Source organism: Toxorhynchites rutilus, chromosome 2 (assembly GCF_029784135.1).
Source record: "Toxorhynchites rutilus septentrionalis strain SRP chromosome 2, ASM2978413v1, whole genome shotgun sequence".
NCBI classification, from domain to species: Eukaryota; Metazoa; Arthropoda; class Insecta; order Diptera; family Culicidae; genus Toxorhynchites; species Toxorhynchites rutilus.
Genome location: NC_073745.1, coordinates 177,435,714 through 177,458,399, shown reverse-complemented (window position 1 = coordinate 177,458,399; position 22,686 = coordinate 177,435,714). Strand labels below are relative to the sequence as shown.

Sequence of the window (22,686 nt, the reverse complement as noted above, 5' to 3'; positions counted from 1 at the left end):
TTTCAAATAACGGCATGCCATGCACCACAGGCAATTGGCCAATCCAATGTATTTTAATTTGATGAGCAGATTTTGATAAGTAGACCAAAAGTAATTTAAATTGCCCAGTGTTGTCATTTTTCGTCATGTAAATGAACTTTTGACTCAGTTTCCATACAGGTCAAACACTTATCTTTTCTTCTCATAATTCGTTTCTGTTTTCGTTTAACAACTCGTATATTCGCGCACAGTATCACAGACCGTTTTTGCGTCAGAATGTTTCTAGCCTACGTGTGACATTACACTTTTTTTCTGAGCGATTGTCTTTGATGCATTTGTTTTCTTGACGATTATTTTCGAGAATCGTGCAATAAGCAATGTGTTTGTTTTATTATGCTGCTGCGTGAAATTCCGCGTTTCGATTCTCGTATGCAAAAACAGGGCCAATTTTAAAACTAAATGATAATTTCGGAAGGCGATGAAAAAAAACTACAAATGATAATTCAAAGGACCAAATTTTTCCTGAATGTCAAGCATATCAGTATGTTCTTGAGAATTTTCGTGGCATTGGCGATCAGCTTTTTCTATGTTTGACCACAAATTTACTGCAGTAGATCCTCCGTTTGTGTTTCGCCATTTCTTCGTTTGTAACTCCACAAATGGCTTCCACAATGGCACTCATTTCTTTTATCTCCCTCCCTCACTCCTCGCACGAAAATCAATAATTTTGCGATATAGTGTGAAGAAAACGATCGTTTTCGCACATGTCTCATCAAGTAATATCAAAGAAACTCTAATCGATTACTCACAAGACATTAAATTTTCACCTGCTTGATAGCTCGCTCGTAACTGTGGTTCCATTCCGTTCTATTTCATATTTGGTTTTAAACTTTTCAGTTCCTTCATCTCAAGCCCTGAGGAAGGCCCTTGTGGAAAGAAACTCTACTCCATACTACTCGACGCTCGCCAGCAACGATGCTGCTCCGATGACTACCAGACGAGAAGTGGTGTGGTTTCAAATTGCGGATGGCTTATTTATACCAAGGCACAAACGAATGTATTAGTTGCTCGATTTTGATGGTACGGGAAGGTAAGCACACACGTTGGCAGAACAAATGTATGGGAAAATGGGAATGCTTCCAGTTTTCATTAATTTAAACTTATTAGGGATTAGTGAATGGTAATGTATAGCATATCAAACGAATCTTAGGGATTTTCCGATTTGATTGGTATGAAAATCATCACAATTCGTTCGCTGTGATTTGTCAGTGTGGAAACGGTTCCGATGACATCGATCACGCAGTTTGGCAATGTACGGATAACTACGTAGCCAGAGAGTACCTTTTGAATGCCCATAGGGCCCAGGGAAGACAACCCTATGTTCCTGTTAGAGACGTGTTGGGAACTCGCGACATCTGCTATATGCAGTTGATATATATGCTGTAAAATTGCTTGCACAGATCCCGCTCAACATACCTCCCAGACGTTTCCGGAACTCGCCTTTCTTTGCAATACCATACCACAGAACAAACTACGGCTACAACAATCCGTTCGATTCTTGCCTCCGCCAATTCAATCTTATTTGTGATGTGTATGATTTAAACTTGACTAAGAACGCTTTTAGAAATAGGATAAAATGTCTATCATAGGTATAAGCAAATTACAGTCTGTACGACTAGTCGAAGACGGTGTAAATAAATAAAAAAACGATCTAGTATAAGAATTTAATGTTTTTGTATTTTTTTTCTTTTTCGTTATTAATTTGTTTGTCTTGTCCCCTTATCTCACCGTCGCCCACCCTCGACAGATAATCGAACACCAGATGCTATCCCTGGTCATTATGTACAATGCTACAGTGCGTGCGGCAGCTTTCGGTTGAGACAACGACACCTTATATCAATATCCCTAACCTGACCCGTCCCACAAAAATTGTCGCCCCTCTAACCTCGAGTAAACCGCGAGTAATCGGTCGAAACCTACTAAACATAGATTTAAGTTGAGATTCAGTATAAACAAATAATGAATTAGCGGCTCCGTAAAGCTCATGCGATTGAGCTATACAAATAAATGAATTGGAAAAAAATCGTTCGATGTAAAAATAGTTTTAACGTTAACTTTATTTCATAAAAACGTGACCTGTTTTCTGATTTGGCACCCTTCCTGAAAGACGTAGTTCTACGTCAAAAGGTGATATTCTGGGTTGCGAAAGCAACCGTATAATCCGGTCTTCTTTCTTCGTTTATTAATATTAGTTGGAGGATTTCTATGGGGTTATTCATGCCGGGTTGTCCGAAGTCGGACCAGATTTTTACTCTGCGGAATATCCTCCCAAAGTGACCGATTATCAAGTATCTACGTAACACATATTCATCGCCTTTGAAATCGCTCACGGTACGGTCCGTCGTTCCCCATGTCAGAAGTGGCTGACAATTGTTCTCATGCCAGCGTGGGACTCTAAACAGCACGAGCTGTTCACGATGATCGTCCGGCGACACGAGTGGTTGGTGCAGGACCTGCAAGCCATCCATAAAAATGAAAGGCACAAGAAAATTCACAAAGAAGTTCGAGGCAGGATGGCCTGGACAGGACGAACTGGACCCAAGCAAGGACACGGACTAGAGATTGAAAACTCGGAATAGGAAATTCGAGTCTCTCAACTTTCTTGCGAGTACCCGAGTTATTTCTGAAATATTGAGAGCCTGGGAAAATTCGATAGTGCGATCATTTCAAGGTGGCTATACCATCTACCAAAGCTACGGCAACACACATGAGCTGGAAACAGCTTTTGGCGTTTCAACCAAATTCCAAGGCAGAAATTTTATATCTCGGTTGGCCGGAATTCTACTTGCTTTTTTCTTGCCTGTCAATCAATCTGCAGTTGTGTACTGAATGTGAAACTATCGTTACTACTGAGCCCACGAGCCAGCAAATTTACCACAAGGACTATGAAAAAGGTACTTTGGTGTATGAAATTTACGTGTTCAAGCTTTTTTTAAACTCGATCGTATGTTACTCTAAGACAATTAGTTTATCTTCAAGACTTCAAGAATGCGCTCATTTTTTAAACTGTGGATGCTTTAAAATTTAAAGTAACATAGAAACCATATGCGTTTTGAAAAGTAAGAATGATTATTATATTTTAAAATTGAAAGATGATGAATGAAATTAAATTTTAAGGTTATGAAAGGAAATAAACCAACAGAAACATAAAAAATTAAAAGAGAATTAGAACATCATGAAAATGATAATAATGTACGGAATATTTATTCTTACAATTTGTATACCTCTTTAGAAACAGAATAAACAATGTTATGATATTACAGTTTGATTTATTGAACAAAAACAGAATAATAAATTGTGAAAGTCATTGCCTACGCTTTTTCGAATCTATTTAAAAATGGATCATATAGTAGCAAAACACGAACTAGCCAATAAAAAAATATATCCATCATGAGTATGAGCTTGCGATCTCACATTTTGTAGGTACTTTTACGCGATACAAGAGAAACTCATAGCATCATGGCGTTACTGGTAATGAAATGTGGATTTATCTCGTTATTTACAACCTCATAAAATCGTGGGAAGACTGAGTGACGCTGTGTTTGGTGACACCAGAAAGGGAAGGTTTAATGACGTAATGAATAAATTTGTTTACATACACTTCAGCAGAAAAAAAAACTGTTTGAAAAACAACTGTTTCTCGCTTTTTGCATTTGCCAGGTGATATTTTAAATCTAGATCAACATGTCAAAAGGGCCCATCTTCATTGATCGATTCTCTTCATCTACATTCTCTTTCATTAATAACTCAACAGTAACAGCATTTCCTGATGTGTTCGACGATAAAGAGTGTGAAAGGGAACCTTGTTTATTAAACTACATGGCGAAACTGGAGCAAAGTCTATTTAAAAGGCCGTTATCGAAATAGAAAGTCGATGAAGAGAATCGATCATAGAAGATAGGCCCTTTTGACATGTTGATATAGAAATGTTCATTAAAAGCTTCTTGAAACTTATTTCAATAATCGTAATATTCTGCACTCAATATAGTACCAGCGCCTTGATTTGCAACTGTTAGAGTCTAGTAATTGAATCCTGATAATAATCAAGCAATCTCTTGTTGAATCGTTTGCTGTTTGAGAAACGATCAGAAGGCTAGAAGAACCAGCCTGTGCCACTCACTCGAGCATCGCAGTTAGCTAGAGACTGTTTGTTTTCCATGTTAGCGACATAAATTTGTCAAATTCAACTTTATTGCTGATAGGATAGGAATACCCGCACATCTGCTTTCTACCATTAAAATAGTATTCACGTCTACGAGGGCAGTCCGATAAGTACTTAGCCTACAAAATTAAAAAAATTGGAAAAGTGGCGATATATTTCTCAACATAGTCTCCTTTTAGCTCGATACACTTAATCCAGCAATGCTCCAACTTCTTTAATCCATCTGAAAAATACGTTTTTTCGAGGTCTGCAAAGTAGGCCTTCGTGGCGGCGATGACCTCCTCATTCGACTCAAATTTCTGCCCGGCGAGTGACTTTTTCAAGTTTAGAAACAAAAAAAGTCGCACGGGGCCAAATTTTGAGAATACTATGGATGGGGCAGCAGTTCGTACTGCAATTCGTCCAATTTGGCCTTAGCAACGGCGGAATTTCCATTTTTTTCCATTTTTCTAAAATCCGCGGACACGCCCGCTCCTACACACGTTCAAAACAAAACTACGAGTCCGATTCAAGAATGTAATACACGATAATTAATCTCTCTTGCGATACTGACACCATCGGGCGATGAGGCTAAGTACTTATCGGACCGCCCTCGTGAATTATGTAGTTTCACAGACAATCATAAAAATGCGATTACCCGAGGATGGCCCTCGGCTGGTCCGGGAGCCGCCATACTATCCGAACGGCAAAATTATCACTTCGCAAAACGTCGCGTTTCGAGTGATGGTTTGCCAGACATCAATGATGTAAATTATTTCTAGGCTAGAATCTGAGAGATCCCAGTGTGTGGTCACGAATGGTATATGTGATTAACCCTTTCACGTACAACATCGAGTCTCACTGCTGCCTTCGGGGTCTTCGTAGCCTAATTGGCTACGTGTCCGCTACTAAGAGAACGATCATGAGCTCATAACTCACGGCTCCTCAACTGACCATCTTAGTGTGTTATTCTAGCTACTATGTCCACGCAACAATCATCATGTTTCGGTAATCCCAGACCCTTACCGCTCACATTTTCGGTCTGCTGCATCGGTAATTGGCACTATTGATAACGCAACAAAGGAAGCCTCATATCAACAGTACCAACTGTGAACATTCGAACAATAGCAATATTCTTACGCCGAAAAAAGGCGACATGTGTTGTGCATCGATAGAATAGCGATACTCTTACGCCTCAAAATGGTAACAGTGTAATATACAACAAAAATTATCTTAAGATAAAAAATGTACACGAATGAATTCGGCTGTGTTACAGCTGAATTGCTAAATGAGCCCAATAAAATAAACTGTTGGGATAAAAAAAAATCGAGTCTCACTCGATATGAAATGATTGCTAAATGAGCCTAATAAAATAAACTGTTGGGATAAAAAAAATCGAGTCTCACTCGATATGAAATGATGATTGTGCTAAAACGTACAATATCGAGTCTCTCTCGTGATGCGCTTGTATAGCACAAGGCGCTAAGACGCTCAGCAGAGTACTGAAATTACTCGATGCGTTACCCATCGAAGCGTTCGCATTTGGTCCGCTCTTTTGAAAATTAAATCGTACGGGAAGGGATTAAAACAAGAGAAGTTCGTCTTCTAAGCTAGAGATGTCACCGTCGTACATCCAAAGATAGCCGAATGATTCAACTGAAAGACAACAACACATCGATACCATAAAAGAACATGTCGATAACTTGTCTAACGAGTATGAACGAATATTAACTGCCAGAATATCTGCTTACTTTGAATATCCACACAAAAGGCAGGAATACGCATGGCTGTAATAACGCAGCCATAATCATAAACAAGCGATTTGTAATCAGCAGAACCTCAATTTGGTCAGTATCAATTACCAGAAGATTTACGGATTCCTTCTCTTTCTTCTAAAATTAATTTCAGCGACACAATGTTGCTATCGGAATATGTCAGATTGAACGCTCTGTCAAAACAAATGAAAGAAAAGAAAAACAGGAAGAAACAACAAGGCTTAGTAAAAAATGAAAAAGTATATCGACACCTCGCTTCAAGGTAGATCACGGTTGACTTCACAGACGAGTGACCCAGAATATGAAGAGATGACGACAAAATCAAAACAAGCACCATTCTCATTCGCAATAACAAACATCAGGCATGTCACCACTTTGCATTGAAAGAAGTGGGTCTAACCGATTCCTAGACCAACCAATATTTGTTTAAATCGCCTAATCGAATTAATAACGCACAATCAAAGCAGCAATAAATCTACGCTACACTCTTTCCAACTTCTATAAGACCAGCTGCTTTTGCTGCTTTATGTGGTTGTAAATAAACAATGCTTCAATTTATATTCTAGTGTATTGATATTGGTGACTTCCACACACTGCATGATTTTCATATATCTGTGTGCAAGCGCATAGCGTAAACAAATGTATTTGTATTGGCAGGTGTCAAGTTTGTATAAGACATGTTTTATTTTCCGTTGTTTTAGTTGTTTTGATCAATAAATCTGAAAAATGGAAGAGAGATAAATCGATACATTTCATCAAGAAAATGTTGGTATCAGAGAAATTGCTCGTCAGATTTGACGATCCCATCAAGTAGTGCTCAATTATTTGGCGTATCTTCAATAATACGGTAAAAGTAGAGAGCTACACGTAAATAGAAGCTCTCTGATCGGGAGAAGCGGGAAATAATTAGAACAGCTTCGAATACCTTAAGATCATTTAAGAAAATAAAGCAATCTTTGAATTTAAATGTTTCCCGGGAGACAATTCGTCGAGTTTCGGTAAAAAGTCCTTACATAAAGAGGGCTCCTAATCTTTACACCATCTCACATCGGAAGACGTTTGAGTTTTGCTAAAGATCACGTCGGTTCATGTAAGCCAAGGTGGGGCATTGGTATTGGACGAATTTCATGCCAACTCGTCTCAGATAGCAGTTCGGTGAAAAAAAATTATTTTAAATATTAAAATTAATTTTTCTTAAAAACGTATTATATCAAAATACCGAACATTGAAGATAAGAGTGGTGAGAAACTTTACATAATATCCAGAAAATAACGTTTCTGATACTATGAATACATAGCGTGGAGGCAAAAAATCAGTAGAATTTCTGTAATGCTTGTTTTCGAATGAGCGAATTTTTCTGACGCGAAATTGGTTCTTGCGAAATGTTTTTGCTAAAGTCATTCGAATGATTTACGAAATCATACGACTCCATCAAATTATCGTTCTTACAACCAAAAGTTGTACGAGATTGATGAAACAAATTCATATTACCTACAAAAATTTCGAAAAATTCTCGTAAATTTGTCTTGATTGTGAAGGGTTGAAAAACAAACTTAAGATTTTTATTGTTGAAAATATTATAGAAAAGGTCAACGTCTTTTTAGACGATAAATAAAAACTTTCAGTGGTTTAGGGGGAGTTTCTTCCAATGATTCTTATGATTCGAATGCCACATCCATTGCATTTGCCGTTGCCTTTGGAATCTAACTGAGTTTGACTGATATGATTTGAAAGAAGTTTGTGGGTATGGTCATATGTATGATAAGTCGAATAATCTGAAATAACGCATGCTATATGCTTTTCGTTGATCGTATGTATGTTTATTTTTTAGAGCTGGATGCACTGTAAATGTTTGTTTCCCTTTTCACCTCAGATCAACAGAATTATTGCGTGGTTTATCATAAATGATAAAACGTTCACTCGAAATTTGAGGGAACAAACTTTTATATGTTGTTTGTTGGTAAGCTTGTTCCTTGGAAATTGTTAATTTTTAGATATAAATGTTGATTTAGCATTTAGATTAATATTAAAACGAAAAGAAAAAAACAGTTTCCACCATATAAAATAACACAAAAACCCAAACATTTTACGCCTTAAACCAGTGACTTCCTACCTTGTACAATTGAACTCCTATCACCGCAAACATAAACTGTAGTAGGCAAGTCACAAGAACAATATTTCCGATTGTCTTAACTGCTACTATTACACATTGAACTACATGCTGAGAAATGAAAGAAATTAATATGAAATAACTAGTTTCTCTTTTCTTATGAGTCTTTTCGACCGTTCATCACATTGCAGTAAAATAATAATTTTATTATACAGAATAGGTTTGATGTTAATTACGCGTGATTTGTGAACAATGATCAACCCCTGCACTTTGCCAAAATTTGAATGAATTATCTCATTTACATGAATACAAAAAGAGTTATGGAAGGGTAATGCTTACCTTCAAGCCTTTAGCACGATTAATAGCACGTAGAGGCCTCAACACTCTCAAGACTCGAAGAATTTTGATAACAGAGATAGCACCAGAACTACAAACAATAATAAATTATTTTTTGATGGATTGAATATTTTGAGTAATTTACCTGAAAAACATAGAGATCAAAGATACGCAGACGACTAATAAATCCAGTAGATTGAAAGCCGATCGGCAAAATGCACCATCATGGAGCAAAAATCCATAGGAAACCAATTTTAATAGCAGCTCGATAGTGAAAACTGAAGTAAAAAAATAATCGAAATAGTTCAAAATTTGATTGCGTTCCGAGTTTGCATTCAAAGGGTCCTCAGCAGCCAACATAGCGGATGAAAACATAATGCAAACAAGTATGATATTTCCAAATGTACTGTGGTTGCACAGCCAATGGCAGAACACCCGAAATCTGAAAATATGGAAGCATAAAGGAATTGAGTTAGAATAACTTCAAAAATCCGTAATGTTATATTGTTTTAAATTTCGTTTGAACCCTCTAACGTTCATAAGTAATTGTTTATTATGTTTCAAAAAATAATAAACACAAATCCTGGGGAAGATGACAACGAACTACTTAATTCACCAAACTTTAAAAAACTAATCATTATACTGTATCTGATGTATATCCTACATCGATGAGCCAATTTATTAATCATTAACTTTTATAACAAAATATATCAAAAAAATTGTAGCACAACAAGTACCGAATAAAACTTATAATCGTTGGAGGGTTATTGATACATTCATTCTTCCATATATGGTTTTAAAGAATTTTTTTTTTAATACTAGGTAAGTTGTCACATTTATCATGCAAGTAAATCAATTGCACTTTTAATTTTGATTCTCATTAGTAGGATCTTCGGTAAGGGTTTCATTAGTAATACGGAAAACTTCGAATACTTCTTACATGATTTCAGACACTCAACATTCTGGAAAAAAATTTAATTAATTCCAGTCAGGCGAAATAGTTTACGGTACAAAACAGTCGAAGGCGAATAGTAAATTATCGAATATAATAACTCGTCGAAGAAGAGTCATTCTTATTCGAGAAATTTGGGCGAAGAAATGTTGATTTTCAAAGAACATCTCGGTAACTAACAAAACTGCTGGATAAGACTTAAAGTATTTTGGCGCGAGTAATCAAGAAGTACAATGAAACATTCGCCCGCAAAGTGCAAACCGAGTTTGAGCGTCAACTGCTATGGAAGGTCATTCAGCACGTCAAGGCTGATCCTAACATTTCGGATTATAATTAGACGAAAAGCACTGAAAGCTGACCGCTGTGCGGCGAATACATCTCAGAGAGGGTTACAAATGTTACCGAGCGAGTGGACTATCCAACCGAAGCCCTCAACAACAAACAGTAGCCAGAATCCGAGATCCAGGTGCCGGCGAAACAAATCCTGAAAATCAATACAGAAGTATAGGAAGATCATGAAGCTGAAGATGATGTGAGCGACATTAGTCAGCTGTAAAATTTGAGGAATCGGATAGCCAAGACCGTGACCGAAAAACGTGTGCGCTAATGCATCATATGTTTCAGTTTCTTTTGAAAGAATTGTAAAAAATACACGCATACGAAAGTCCCATTTCTAAATGATCTAACCTTGAACCAAACTGACCATTTTTTATTCAAAAATGATTGATGGATAACATATTAAATGAAAATTTTATAGACAATTGGTCATTCAGTTTAAAATAATTTTATTTTTGCAAATGTGATAAAAATTTTGAAGTCTCTGCAAGTTTGATATAAAAAAATACAGTATTGTATATTTTTATGGTGTCTTTTTGCATCTTACAAAATCATGTGATGCATACTACACATACAACAATCGATACAAGAGTTGGTTTGCCCATAGAACACGACCTTGCGATGAGCACACACTTCATATTATTAGAATAAATGAGAAAAATGTAGATAATTTTACTAAGACTGGCAGGACGAGTACGATAAGCAGGACATGTATTCTACCGTGTATTAAGTCCGTTAAGTTTTGACTAAATCTAGTGAGTTGACAGTAAGTTGACGAGAGATATTTCGGTTTCAAGCTTTTTTGTTAAGGGCATGAATCATTCGTTCAGATTTTCTACAATCATAGCCAAAATTTCATCCTAGAATCAGCCTATAATTATCCAGGCTTCGATCTCTTGAATTCAAAGACATATTTTCTGCAAGCGGTGACAAAATTGGACGGAAATTGTGTCTGAAAAAGATTTTATATTATAATGACGAAGCTTTAGCGAAAAATTTATAGAAGAATAGTTTAGTAAAAGTCAGGACTGCGTATTCATAACATTTAATAATTTTCATTTAATTTTCAATAATTTAAAACAGCCTCCGTCTGCTCGTCTGATAGAGAGTAAATTGATTCACAAATGCAGATGAATTATTTTGACGTTTGTTTGGCGTCACGACGAAGTTGCCACATTTAAACATATCCATCGAAATGCAAGAGTCAATTTCGATTGAATCTGCGAAATTTGATCGAATCCCGGAATGTGGGTGATAGTGTAGTAACGTAACAAAGAATATTTTCCCATGGAAATACAGCTCACAGCTCACAGCTATGAAATTCCATCATGGTTGGTGAAGTTATGTTTTTTTCAGTACAGCACTCGCCGTGATCGGTTTTGAAATCTTTCACAGCGGTCTTTCTTCTGAAATACTGTGAAAATCGATTTTAGAAAAAAATTGTTGTTTTCGTATATTGGTGAGGGAATATTATATTGGTGATGGAAGAAGAAAGAAGATGAAAAATTCTTCACAGAATTCATGAAAACTCGACATGTTTGGCTACAAAGATCGCAAGGGAGTGCAAGGAACGCCATTTGTGCAATGCTAAATCGCTTCGAGGAACGTTTGTTTGTTTCGTGGAAGGCTCAATCAAGACAGTACAGTGGTCCGAAACCGCGTCAGAATGTTATCAAGGCTTTCAATGTCAAACCAGTGCATGGCTGTGTCCAAAAACCCTGGTGTTGCTAGCAGTACAGTTACGGAAAAAACGCGGGCCCGAAAGTTGTTTGACCAGGTGCCGGCCAAATTCAACGGATGCATTCTTATGGACGATGACACATATGTCAAATTGACCTTCAAACAGCTTCCGGAACAGAAGCTTTATGTAACTAGGGGTCGCGAAGATGTTCCTAAGAAATATGAAATTGTTTTGTGGACATATTTGTCGGTAAGCTGATGATCTGGTAGGGAATCAGCTGTTAGAGTGGTACAGTGGTCCGAAACCGCGTCAGAATGTTATCAAGGCTTTCAATGTCAAACCAGTGCATGGCTGTGTCCAAAAACCCTGGTGTTGCTAGCAGTACAGTTACGGAAAAAACGCGGGCCCGAAAGTTGTTTGACCAGGTGCCGGCCAAATTCAACGGATGCATTCTTATGGACGATGACACATATGTCAAATTGACCTTCAAACAGCTTCCGGAACAGAAGCTTTATGTAACTAGGGGTCGCGAAGATGTTCCCAAGAAATATGAAATTGTTTTGTGGACATATTTGTCGGTAAGCTGATGATCTGGTAGGGAATCAGCTGTTAGAGTGGTACAGTGGTCCGAAACCGCGTCAGAATGTTATCAAGGCTTTCAATGTCAAACCAGTGCATGGCTGTGTCCAAAAACCCTGGTGTTGCTAGCAGTACAGTTACGGAAAAAACGCGGGCCCGAAAGTTGTTTGACCAGGTGCCGGCCAAATTCAACGGATGCATTCTTATGGACGATGACACATATGTCAAATTGACCTTCAAACAGCTTCCGGAACAGAAGCTTTATGTAACTAGGGGTCGCGAAGATGTTCCCAAGAAATATGAAATTGTTTTGTGGACATATTTGTCGGTAAGCTGATGATCTGGTAGGGAATCAGCTGTTAGAGTTCAAGAACACCGATTTTTATCACGACAAACAGTATAAACGGACAGCTATACATCAACGAAAACCTGAAAAATCGTGTATTGCCGTTCATCAGGCCACACCCAGGCCCCGTTATGTTTTGGTCGGAAGAATACGCAACGGTGGTATCGCGATAACGGAGTAGACGTTATTGAGGAAGAGATGTTTCTACACGGTTATCGATGTTGACTACAGATACTAATCAAGTTTGAGTTTACCAATTGAAGGTTACATGCCTTTAGCGAATAATAAACATAATGCCAAAATGTTATATAGGTTAATACAGGATACAGCATCTATTTTAACCGCCGCTATTTCAATCAGTTAGGGGGATGCTAGTGTACAAATGCATTTTAAATAACCTGTTTGTTTGAGAGAGAATAAAAAATGATGACCCCACAGGTATTGGTATAATTTTATTAGCTACATTGAGATCAGACAAACGACGCGGTCGAGCCGAACTATATTCTCTATTCTGTGAGTTAAAATCTGTAAAGAAAATCAATAATATTTTAATAATCTGTGATCCGGAGCATCACGAAATAGTTAGACCAATCTTGATCACTATTTCGGATGCTCCGTGAAAATACCTGTTCGTAGAAGAAAATAAAAATAACGCATCAGCTCGTGGAATCTGTTTCTTCGGTTTCTTCACACTTATTTCCGACAAGCGACGAGGACGCGCTGTGGCACGTTGTTCGTAGGTCTCACCTGTGAAACCTGTTGGGTAAAAAAAAGTTTTACTTTTGTATATTAACAATCACAGCTTATATTATGAAACATTGGATTCGTTTGGACCGAACGATTTTTTCGCACTGAACCAGTGCAAGTGCGATTCCCGTTAAACCTGTGGCTCACAACCATTGCATTGACTGTTCGTGTCGTGAATGAATTACGTTGAGGTAAATGAAAGCCGTCAATCCAAATTTATTTCAATGTTATGTTATGCAATTTCAATACGATTTTTGTACCTGCGTTTGCGATACCCCAATAGGATTCTGCGAGCGAAGGAATCATTTCTCATGCCCAAATATACATCTTTTACATCATCGGGAAGACGACCCAGATTCAATAAATCAAATTGCGGTCTAAAACGGCCTCTTCTTGTGTAAGCTAAGTTAAATACCGCTAAAATTGCCAAACTAGGAAGTCAACACGCGTATTTTCGGAACTGACGTTTCAGAACTGACATGCAAGGTAAAGTGTACAAATTATATAACGCGTGAAGAGGATGGAGAGGAGAGTCAAGGTTATGTTACCCACTGTGAATAAGAGATAGGAATTGTGTTACTTAAGAGGGAGGGGTCCGAAATCAAAATTTTTCACGTTGCGTAATTTGTGCACCAGGTAAACGTTTATACCAGAACGTTTAGTCCATAGCTGCAGTTCTCCAACTCCAGGCAGACCGATTCTTTCCAAGTCGTTTTCCACCTGGTACAACCATTTCGCTCGCTGGGCTCCTCACCTTCTTGTCTCCACCGGATTCGATGCGAAGAGAAGACATGTCGACGTTACTGTGTATGTGAATCGTTGTTTATTCAGATCTCTTTAATACATTCAACGAACAAGAAAAACAATCAGACAAGATCCTCGTGCCTTACCACGTATCTGTATGCTTGTGCTTTTCAGCCCTGGAATTGTAGGACAATCGTGCGGGCTTTTTTCTCGCGTTTTTCCTATTCACATGAAAGTTTGAAGAAGGACTATCGTGGAATGACCCCTTCAAGTGCTACGTCGAAGCTTCTCGAGGTAATTATTCTCGAAAAATTGGTCCAAAACTTCGCTCACTGCATTTCGGTGGACCAGCATGGTTTCATACCCAAGCTATCGACGACTACCAATTCGGTACAGTTCACTTCTTTCACCATCCGTGAAATTGAACAAGGCCATCAAGTAGATGCTGTTTACACAAACCTCTCTTCTTCTTCTTCTTGAATGGCGTTAACGTTCCCTGTGGAACTTTTGCCGTCTCAACGTATTCATTAACTAGCGTCGTTCATTAATACTTGGTTGAGATTTCTATGCCGAATAACACGCCTTGATTGTACTCTAAAGTGGCAAGCTCTAGAATACGCGTGACCACAGTGCAAGCCGGAAGAATTTTCTTTGACGAAAAATCCCCCAACCAGAACGGGAATCTAACCCGAACACCCGGCATGATAGTGTGGGACGCTAACCACTCGGCCACGGGTGCACATTCACAGACCTCTCTACAGCATTCGATAAAATGAATCACGAAATTGCTTTGGCTAAATATGTTAGATTAGACGTTCACAACAACCTGCTTGATTGGTTATCTCCTTATTTGACTGGTCGAAGCATGTCTGTCAAAATTGGGGACTATGTTTCTCCTTCCTTCTCCGTGACATCTCGCTTTTTTCTTGGGAAGAACCGTCGGCTTTGTGTTAAATGTTTGAATTTCAAAGAGGCCCGTTGCTGCCTAATTTCTTAGGTACCGCAAGACTTCGCGTACATCGGTTTCTTCGCGACGATAGTCGGCATCTCTCCAGTTTCAGCACAACTTCCTCTTTCCGTCATAACCACATTTGCGCTTCATGATGTTGTTCTAGGGACTCCTAGAATACCAGCTCAGAAATTTATCACATCGCTAATATCTGGTAAACCTTCACTCTATCTCTCGTCTTCTCGTGGCTTATGTGATTTTAGGAGGCTTTTTCTTAATCGCTCAATATAATAATATTTTTCTTTAGGCGTTTTGCAGACTAACAGTAACGTTTCAGCCATTTCGATCGAACCCTCAATTGATGCACCAGTGTGTCGAGTTTTCCGTCAGCGGCCGAGCTTCCAGCTGGCGAAGTTCAAAAGGTCGCATGATCACAACAACTTGATCAAATAATATTGCCTATTTGCAGCCTTCTTTATACGCCATCAGTATTCACGGACGCCTCGCGCCTTTCACGGACGTTATTGTAGGATTTTTTTATGTTCTGAGCATCAACTAAATGAAAACTATCGCGAAGCTGTGATCGTTTCGTAGTAATAAAAGACCAGATCGCGTAATGGCTGTTAATCTGGCTAGATCTTCTGACACAGAGCTTTCTTGTACTGCGTACTCCACTGGTACTAACGATTCACGAGCCCTACCCATGAAGTAATTGCTCAACTGTACTAAACTTTGACTCGATAGATCACGAGCTCTGTTGTACCTAGGGACTAGCTACAGTGTCACTACAGTGAAAAAATATTTCAATCCTGTGCTGCAAACCATTTATAATAATTTATTTGCATTGTTTGAAGAAATTTATAATATATTTAGTTAAAACAATAATCATTCATTAGAAAATGCGTTTTGAGCGAACTTAAAAACAAAATGACGCGAAAAAAATTAGGATCAGTTCCTCGTTTCGACTGTTTCGAGTGTTGGTTCGACCGATTTTTGAAGAAAATTTATTGTTTCTCGGTGGTATTTCATGTATTTCGTATCCTGATCAGTATTAATCATGTAAACAAGAAATATGTAAGGTTAAACTCTCGAATTCTAGTTGCAGTCAAAGAAAAATGGGTCGCGCGCATTGCACGGAAACACAGCGAATGGTCATCCGCAAAATGTCCAAGGTAGACAGCACCCAATGCGAAATTGCAGAGTACTTGGGACGATCCAAAACCTTCGTGTTCAATGCTCTCCACAACCGCAAAACATCCAAAACGACTGGACGCCCAAGGAAAACGACCGCGAAGGATTACTTTATGGCGATTCTCCAAGAAAGATTCCTTCAAGGTCTCGGAAAAATCCGAGACGAACTGAACTTGTTCGAGAGTATCCGAACAGTTCAGCGGCGTCTGGTGGAGCAGGGATTAGGCGGTAAAAGCCTCGGGAAGGTCCCGATGCTGACGCCGAAGCATCTGAAGACGCGGATGAAGTTCGCGAAAGACCACTTCGATTGGATCGGAAAGAAAAACAGTGGTGAAATATACTGTGGTCGGATGAGACGAAGGTGAACTTCATCGGCTCGGACGGAAAAACTTGGGTTCATCGCCCCATTGACTGCGCTTACATGTCACAGTTGTTACATCCGCCTTTAAGCCTTAAGCGATGACTCTGCCATCACGGAAATAAATCAAAACCGCTGACAACAAAATCAGCCAATTGTCAATTAACAGAGTCATTATAAGCTCTGCACAAACTCATCTGAGGGACTCCGCGTACTCAACAATGGACTGGTTTGAGTAAATGAAAGGTCCCGTCCATGAATAGGGTGACTACCGTCGCACAAAGGGATAGGGTATAATTGTGCTCGGTCTGTCGGCATTGTTCCTTTTTGTCCGTTTTATGTGGTCTTTCTTTCTGTTAGTGACCGTCTCCGGAAGTAGAAGTGCGCGTCGTGTATAGTGAAGGTTTTTGATTTAAATATGTGTAGTTTGAGTAATGTTAAGTGTTGTTTGTTTATTAGGTATCGTTAAAAGTTCACGTTGTGTTTAATTGTGAACATCGTTGACACATTAAATTTCAAAAGAAAAGGTAAATGGGAAATTGAATTAGATGGGGACGCCACGGTGGTTAGCATCAGCTGGTCAGGTCCGACCAGAGAGCCTTTTCATTATTTTCTATAGTCGAGGACGCCAGGAGACCGGAAAAGACACCGCAGAAAGAGACTCTGTACCAGGGACAATCAGTATAGCAAGGAACCAAAGACCAGTTGGATAGGCGACCGACTTTCCCTCCTACTCGCAGAAAATCAAAGAATCAGACCGCAAGTACCGTGTGCTGTAAGATAGCGGATATTGTGAAACCTGTGCATCATCGTAATGTGCGTTCGGCCGAAAATATTGCTGCTGTTGCGGCCATTGTGGAGGATGACCCGAATGTTTCGATTCCACGGCGTGCTCAGCAATTGGGCTTGTCAAACACATCGTTGTGGCGAATTTTGCATTTGGACTTGCACCTACATCCATATAAAGTCCAACTGGTACAAAAATTAGAGCGTAGTGACCATGGAATGTGTCGGGCATACGTCGAATGGGTGAACGAACAACAGCAGCAAAATGCTGAATTTTCGCATCAAATTTTCTTCAGCGATGAGGCACATTTCGAGCTCGGTGGCTATGTGAACACCCAAAATTTCCGTATATGGGGCTCAGAATTTTGAAACCCACACGTGATTGTTGAGAGGCCATTGCAACCGCCCAAAGGCACTGTTTGGTGCGCATTATGGTCTGGTGGAGTCATCGGGCCGTATTTCTTTGAAAATGAGGACATCGAGACGGTAGCTGTGAATGGTGAGCGCTATGGCCGCATGTTAACCGATTTTTTTTGCCACAAATTGAAGATATGGATACGGATGACATATGGTTTCAGCAGGACGGCTCCACGTGCCACACAACACGACCGAACATGGCCATATTGCGAACGAAATTTGAGGGACGCATAATTTCGCGTTTTGGTGATGCCAATTGGTCGTCTAGATCATGCGATTTGAACCCGCTAGATTTTTTTTTTGTGGGGCTAAGCGAAAGACCGTGTCTATGCCAACTCTCCGCAAACTCTTGAACATTTGAAAGACAACATTCGTGAAGTTATGACCGAGATACCGCCCCATATGTGACGAAAAGTCATCGAAAATTACCTGTTCCGGATCAAGGTGTGCGAGGAAGCCCTAGGTGGACATTTGAATGATGTTGTATTTCACACATAATGGCATAAACCAAACTTTAATTTGAAATAAAAGTTCCATCGAAATTCGAATTCTAAGTGTGTTTTATTTCAATTTACTTTCGGAATTTAAAGTTGAAAAACCCTGTACAAGATTCCAATCCCCTTACCTATGTGTCATTCCCTTCTAACGAACAGCCCTGAACATTCGTTTTCTTTACCGTCATTCCGGGCTCATAAAAGGTAGCCGTCACCCCTCGTCCGTAGTCGGTCCGGGAGAAGGTTTCACTACAGGAGCCTCAGGAACAATAGCAAGAGAGGCTCCCCACGAGTGACGCGAGTGACTCTATTTAGGGAAGATAATCGGAAAAAGAATAACTATAATAATAAGAAATTGTGGGTTGCGAGGTTCTGTTATGCTGTTGGGATGCTTCTCCTGGTACGGGGTTGGCCCCCTGTACTGTGTAGATAAGATCATGATCAGTACTTCTACGCTGTTATGCTGTCATACGCCGAGTGGGAGATGCTTCTGGAATGGCAGTTCATGCAAGATAACGCCGAAGCACACCGCCAAGGCTGTCAAAAAGTAGTTCCAGGATAACAAAGTCGACGTCATGGAGTGGCCTGCGCAGTCACCGGATCTGAACCCTATAAAGAACTTATGGGAGATCGTGAAAAGGTCGGTGGACACGGAGAAGTCGAAGAATAAGCAGCAACAGTGGGATAGGATCCGAGCTTGTTGGTACGCCATTCCGTCACTACATGCCTGAAGCTACTGGAATCCATACCGAACAGGGTGCGTGAAGTGATGCGTAACAAAGATTATACGACTAAGTACTAACCTTAGAAGCTTTTCACGGAATGAATTTTCTTGTTTAACCATGAATTTTACTACCGGTCTTAATTTTTGTCGCGTCATTTCAGTTGAAACGTATGCTTAAAATGCATTTTTTAATTAATGCCCATTGTTTTAACTACAGATGTTATAAATTTTTTCGAACAATGCAAATAAATTATCATAAATGGATTGAGACACTGGATTAGCTTATTTTTTCTTAAAGTTTTTTCACTTCCCGTTTTGCTTGAAGAGTGGTCTTAATGTTTTGTGCGACACTGTACCTCTGTTCTTACTCCTGCTTGATCTAATAGATTGCCGTTTGAGAGAGCAAATTGTTGCGTACAATCGTTCTACGCATTGCCCTCATCGCATTTTAGTCCGCCCCCTCCGCACAGACCCCTCCAATATCATCAGATAGTGCACATGTATTACATGTGAGATGGATCACGAAATTATCCCAGCCAAAAGTATAGTACTATAGTACAATACTGTTGCCATTAATCACATGGTATTGAATTCCCCAAATGTTTTCAAACGGTGTTGAAGTACGAACCTTGCAAAAAACATTTTCGTTCGAGCAAACGTAGTTGTGGAACGTATTATTCCCATCATAAATACCTTGTGGGTCTTGATCTTCGTATCCTTCATCATCATCTGGAGAAGTTATTTTCATTTCTGATCCGTTATGTTCGTAGTCGTCAGACCTGTAAATGAATATATACTTCAGAACAAGTGCATGTTTTCATGATAAAAAACGAGATCTAGAAGTATGATTCATCTATTCATCGTGATATTTCGGTAGCAGCAGATTACACTTACATATTCAGATCATTTTCAGAATCAAGATTATCTTTATCATGTTCCATGAACCCGTCATCGGCAATACCAGCTGGGTTTGCATCATGCGAAAGCTGATTTTCATCTTCAGCTTGTTCTTCGCCTTCTCCATCTTCTTTCTCCACAGTTGTCAAGGAATCCGCATCAGCTAAATTATCGACAGCGATGGCCAAGAAAACGTTTAACAGAATATCTAATCGCACGTAGTTTAGTCAAGGAAATGTTTATACGATTGTGTTGTATGTTCTGCACGACAAAATGAAAACATCGCAGCAAACATTAAATCGTGTGAATAGTCATAATTGGAAGTAATATACATACATCCAAGAAACATTTGGATGATATATGATGCATATAATTGGCATATACACGCGAAAGTGAAGGCAATATACGTATATGCCATTTTTATACGCATATAAAGCCGTATATAACGATATACGATGCTTTTTACACTGATATGCCATTTCACCCGACAATGCTATATAAAATGAACGGAATGTGCGTATATAATACTGCATATCGCAAGACTAGGATGATAGTTATACCGATATACGACTTAATCCATCAATGATATAGAAAATCGTTTTTTACACGATTGTAATTTGATGCGAATTTATATGAGACCTAGCATGTGCAAAAGTTATACGATTTAATGTTTGCTGGGATGTATTCAGAATAAGATTCATCTTTGTTAATTTGAATACTATTATCAGTGAGAATTCAGATGTATGTGGCACAAACCGATTGTGCCACACAAAACACGCAACTTCGTGTTGCTACAATTCAGAATATCCTCAAGGGACTCGACATTGCTATGTATTGTATTCTTGAAACCACTATGTAACTCATAGCCATTAGTTTTCTCTGTACGTGAATATTTATAAAGGATACAATTACCACATATGAACAATATAATAAAATAAATGCTAGCTAGTATTCCAATCGACGCTACGCCTCCGTATGCTTGAATTCCATCATACATTACAGCATTCCAATCTTCACCGGTGAGAATCTGTAGAGTTACAAAAAGATACAATTATCATAATGGAATACAATTCTTCTTCAATAACAATATCACAGCATCACCTGGAACACGGTCAATAGACTTTGGACGAAACTGTCGAAATTTGACCTAGGTTTATCTACTTCACTATTAAAGTTGAACTTTCCACCAAATACTTGCATTCCCAATAATGCAAAAATAACGATGAATAAAAACAGTAGCAACAATAGGGAAGCGATGGATTGTATCGAATTCAGTAAAGATGCTACTAAATTCGACAAAGATTGCCAGTATCTGTAAACAGAAAAAAAATGTTCCAGTGTTCACACTTATCTTCATCTTCTTATCATTAATATCTGAGATCTTACTTAGTAACTTTGAAAACACGTAGAAGTCGAACACATCGCAGCACCGAAACACCCAATGGCGGCATAATTTGGGTACTTGTCAAAATCATCTCACCTATACTGCCGATAACAACAAAACAGTCGAAACGATTGAAGAGTGATACAAAATATCCTTGAAATCCCAAACTGTACATTTTAAGCAACATCTCCATAGTGAATAGCGCAACGAAGAACATATTGGTGTATTCTGAAATGAACGATACAAGTTTGATTAATTTTTTTATTCATTCTTGATGAAGCTAAGTTCTCTGTTCTATAATTGTATATCGCCCTACAGTCTCAAGAACAGTTTTATTTTATTTATTTATTTATTTATTTATTTATTTATTTATTTATTTATTTATTATTTATTTATTTATTTATTTATTTATTTTTGTCTTAAAAGTATAAGTAAAATTATTTTTTTTGCATTCTTAGGGTAAATATCATTTTTAGAAAATAGGTAACTCAAACATCATCTAGGATGAAAACGAATTTAGAACATACTCTTTATGTTAAACATGTGGATTTAATAATTCTTATTTCACAATTTATAAACACCCACTGTAAACAAAGTGTCATCTTTTTCGGTACCAGTTTCAAGATGAAATTCGCCGCTTTAGTCCTTAACATATTAAGTACTGCACGTTTTGGGGCAAACTAGTACGCTTCATTTGTTCGGATTCCACGAATGAGTGTGGATGAAACGATGGCGAACCATCGGTAGACCTTGTTAGATTCTAGGCAGACCAAGGATTTAACCATCAAGTGTAGAAAACACGGGTTATTTCGTGGTCCATCCGTAATAGACGGAACGCGAGACACGAGAAACTCGTGAGCGGTCTGCAATATGTTAAAATTTGCAGAGTACTTATTTTCACTAGTTCCTGCTCCATCTGGTCCAACCACCTGCTGCTGTCCATCAATCTTGCAACACGCTAGTTTGGGTGTAGCATTGTAAATTCAGGGGTTTCGGCCTGAAACAAACGATTCATTCTGTCGATCCAGATCAAGCAAAACATACACCCAAATAGCAACAGAGGTACAGGCATTAAATCTTTAGGGATTGTTGGTATTCAGCAAGCAGCCTGATGTTGGTTGCAGTTGTACTGAAACGTCCTGAGTCATTTTCATTTTGATTCAGATCAATTTCATGAGACTGTTTCATCGACGATTTCAAAGAAATGTTTGCAATCTTGCAACCATTCGGCTCCCTTCTGTGCGTTTCCCATTTTTGCGTTCACCTTCAGAGATTTCGCTTATGCTTCCTGTAGCCGTTTCATTAACCCCTTCTCGTATTATTTAATACGTCACACATCAAGTGATTTCCTGCTGAGCGTTCTAGCGCCCAATGTTATTTAAGTACTCACGAGTGAAACTCGATGTTGTACGGGAAAGGGTTAAATTTGATTCTTTTGACGCAAAAGCTTCTTTCTTCCGACTTTCTTTGTCTTCTAGATAAAGGGAATGAGAATTTCGAACTCGTTCAATTAACTAGCTCAACATTTTTATTGATGCTAGCTTTCCAAAGTGAAGCATCTTTAAATTTATACATAATAAAATCATTTCCTCCCACATATTTTCATAAAAAATCGTTATTAATGGATAAGCCCTCTCAACGTTCGGGTTTCCACACGAGAGGCAGATGACCATTTTTGGGAAAAAGTTCCGCAAATCTAT

General features: G+C 38.7%; 1 protein-coding gene across 2 annotated transcripts in view; it reads right to left on the bottom strand.

Annotated features, from left to right (window-relative positions):
- The window catches only part of LOC129771828 (muscle calcium channel subunit alpha-1), a 156,508-nt gene that overhangs the window by 97,006 nt on the left and 36,816 nt on the right, over positions 1-22,686 (bottom strand). Inside the window, exons 8-16 of one of the 2 annotated variants that reach the window (XM_055775899.1) lie at positions 20,989-21,214; positions 20,704-20,914; positions 20,509-20,629; positions 19,600-19,810; positions 19,399-19,484; positions 12,922-13,051; positions 8,547-8,843; positions 8,405-8,492; positions 8,069-8,176 (exon numbers count right to left, since the gene is read on the bottom strand). In XM_055775899.1, coding sequence (XP_055631874.1) covers positions 8,069-8,176; positions 8,405-8,492; positions 8,547-8,843; positions 12,922-13,051; positions 19,399-19,484; positions 19,600-19,810; positions 20,509-20,629; positions 20,704-20,914; positions 20,989-21,214 — 1,478 coding nt within the window. The remainder of the gene's footprint in view (positions 1-8,068; positions 8,177-8,404; positions 8,493-8,546; positions 8,844-12,921; positions 13,052-19,398; positions 19,485-19,599; positions 19,811-20,508; positions 20,630-20,703; positions 20,915-20,988; positions 21,215-22,686) is intronic. The other variant, XM_055775897.1, reaches the window with a different exon arrangement.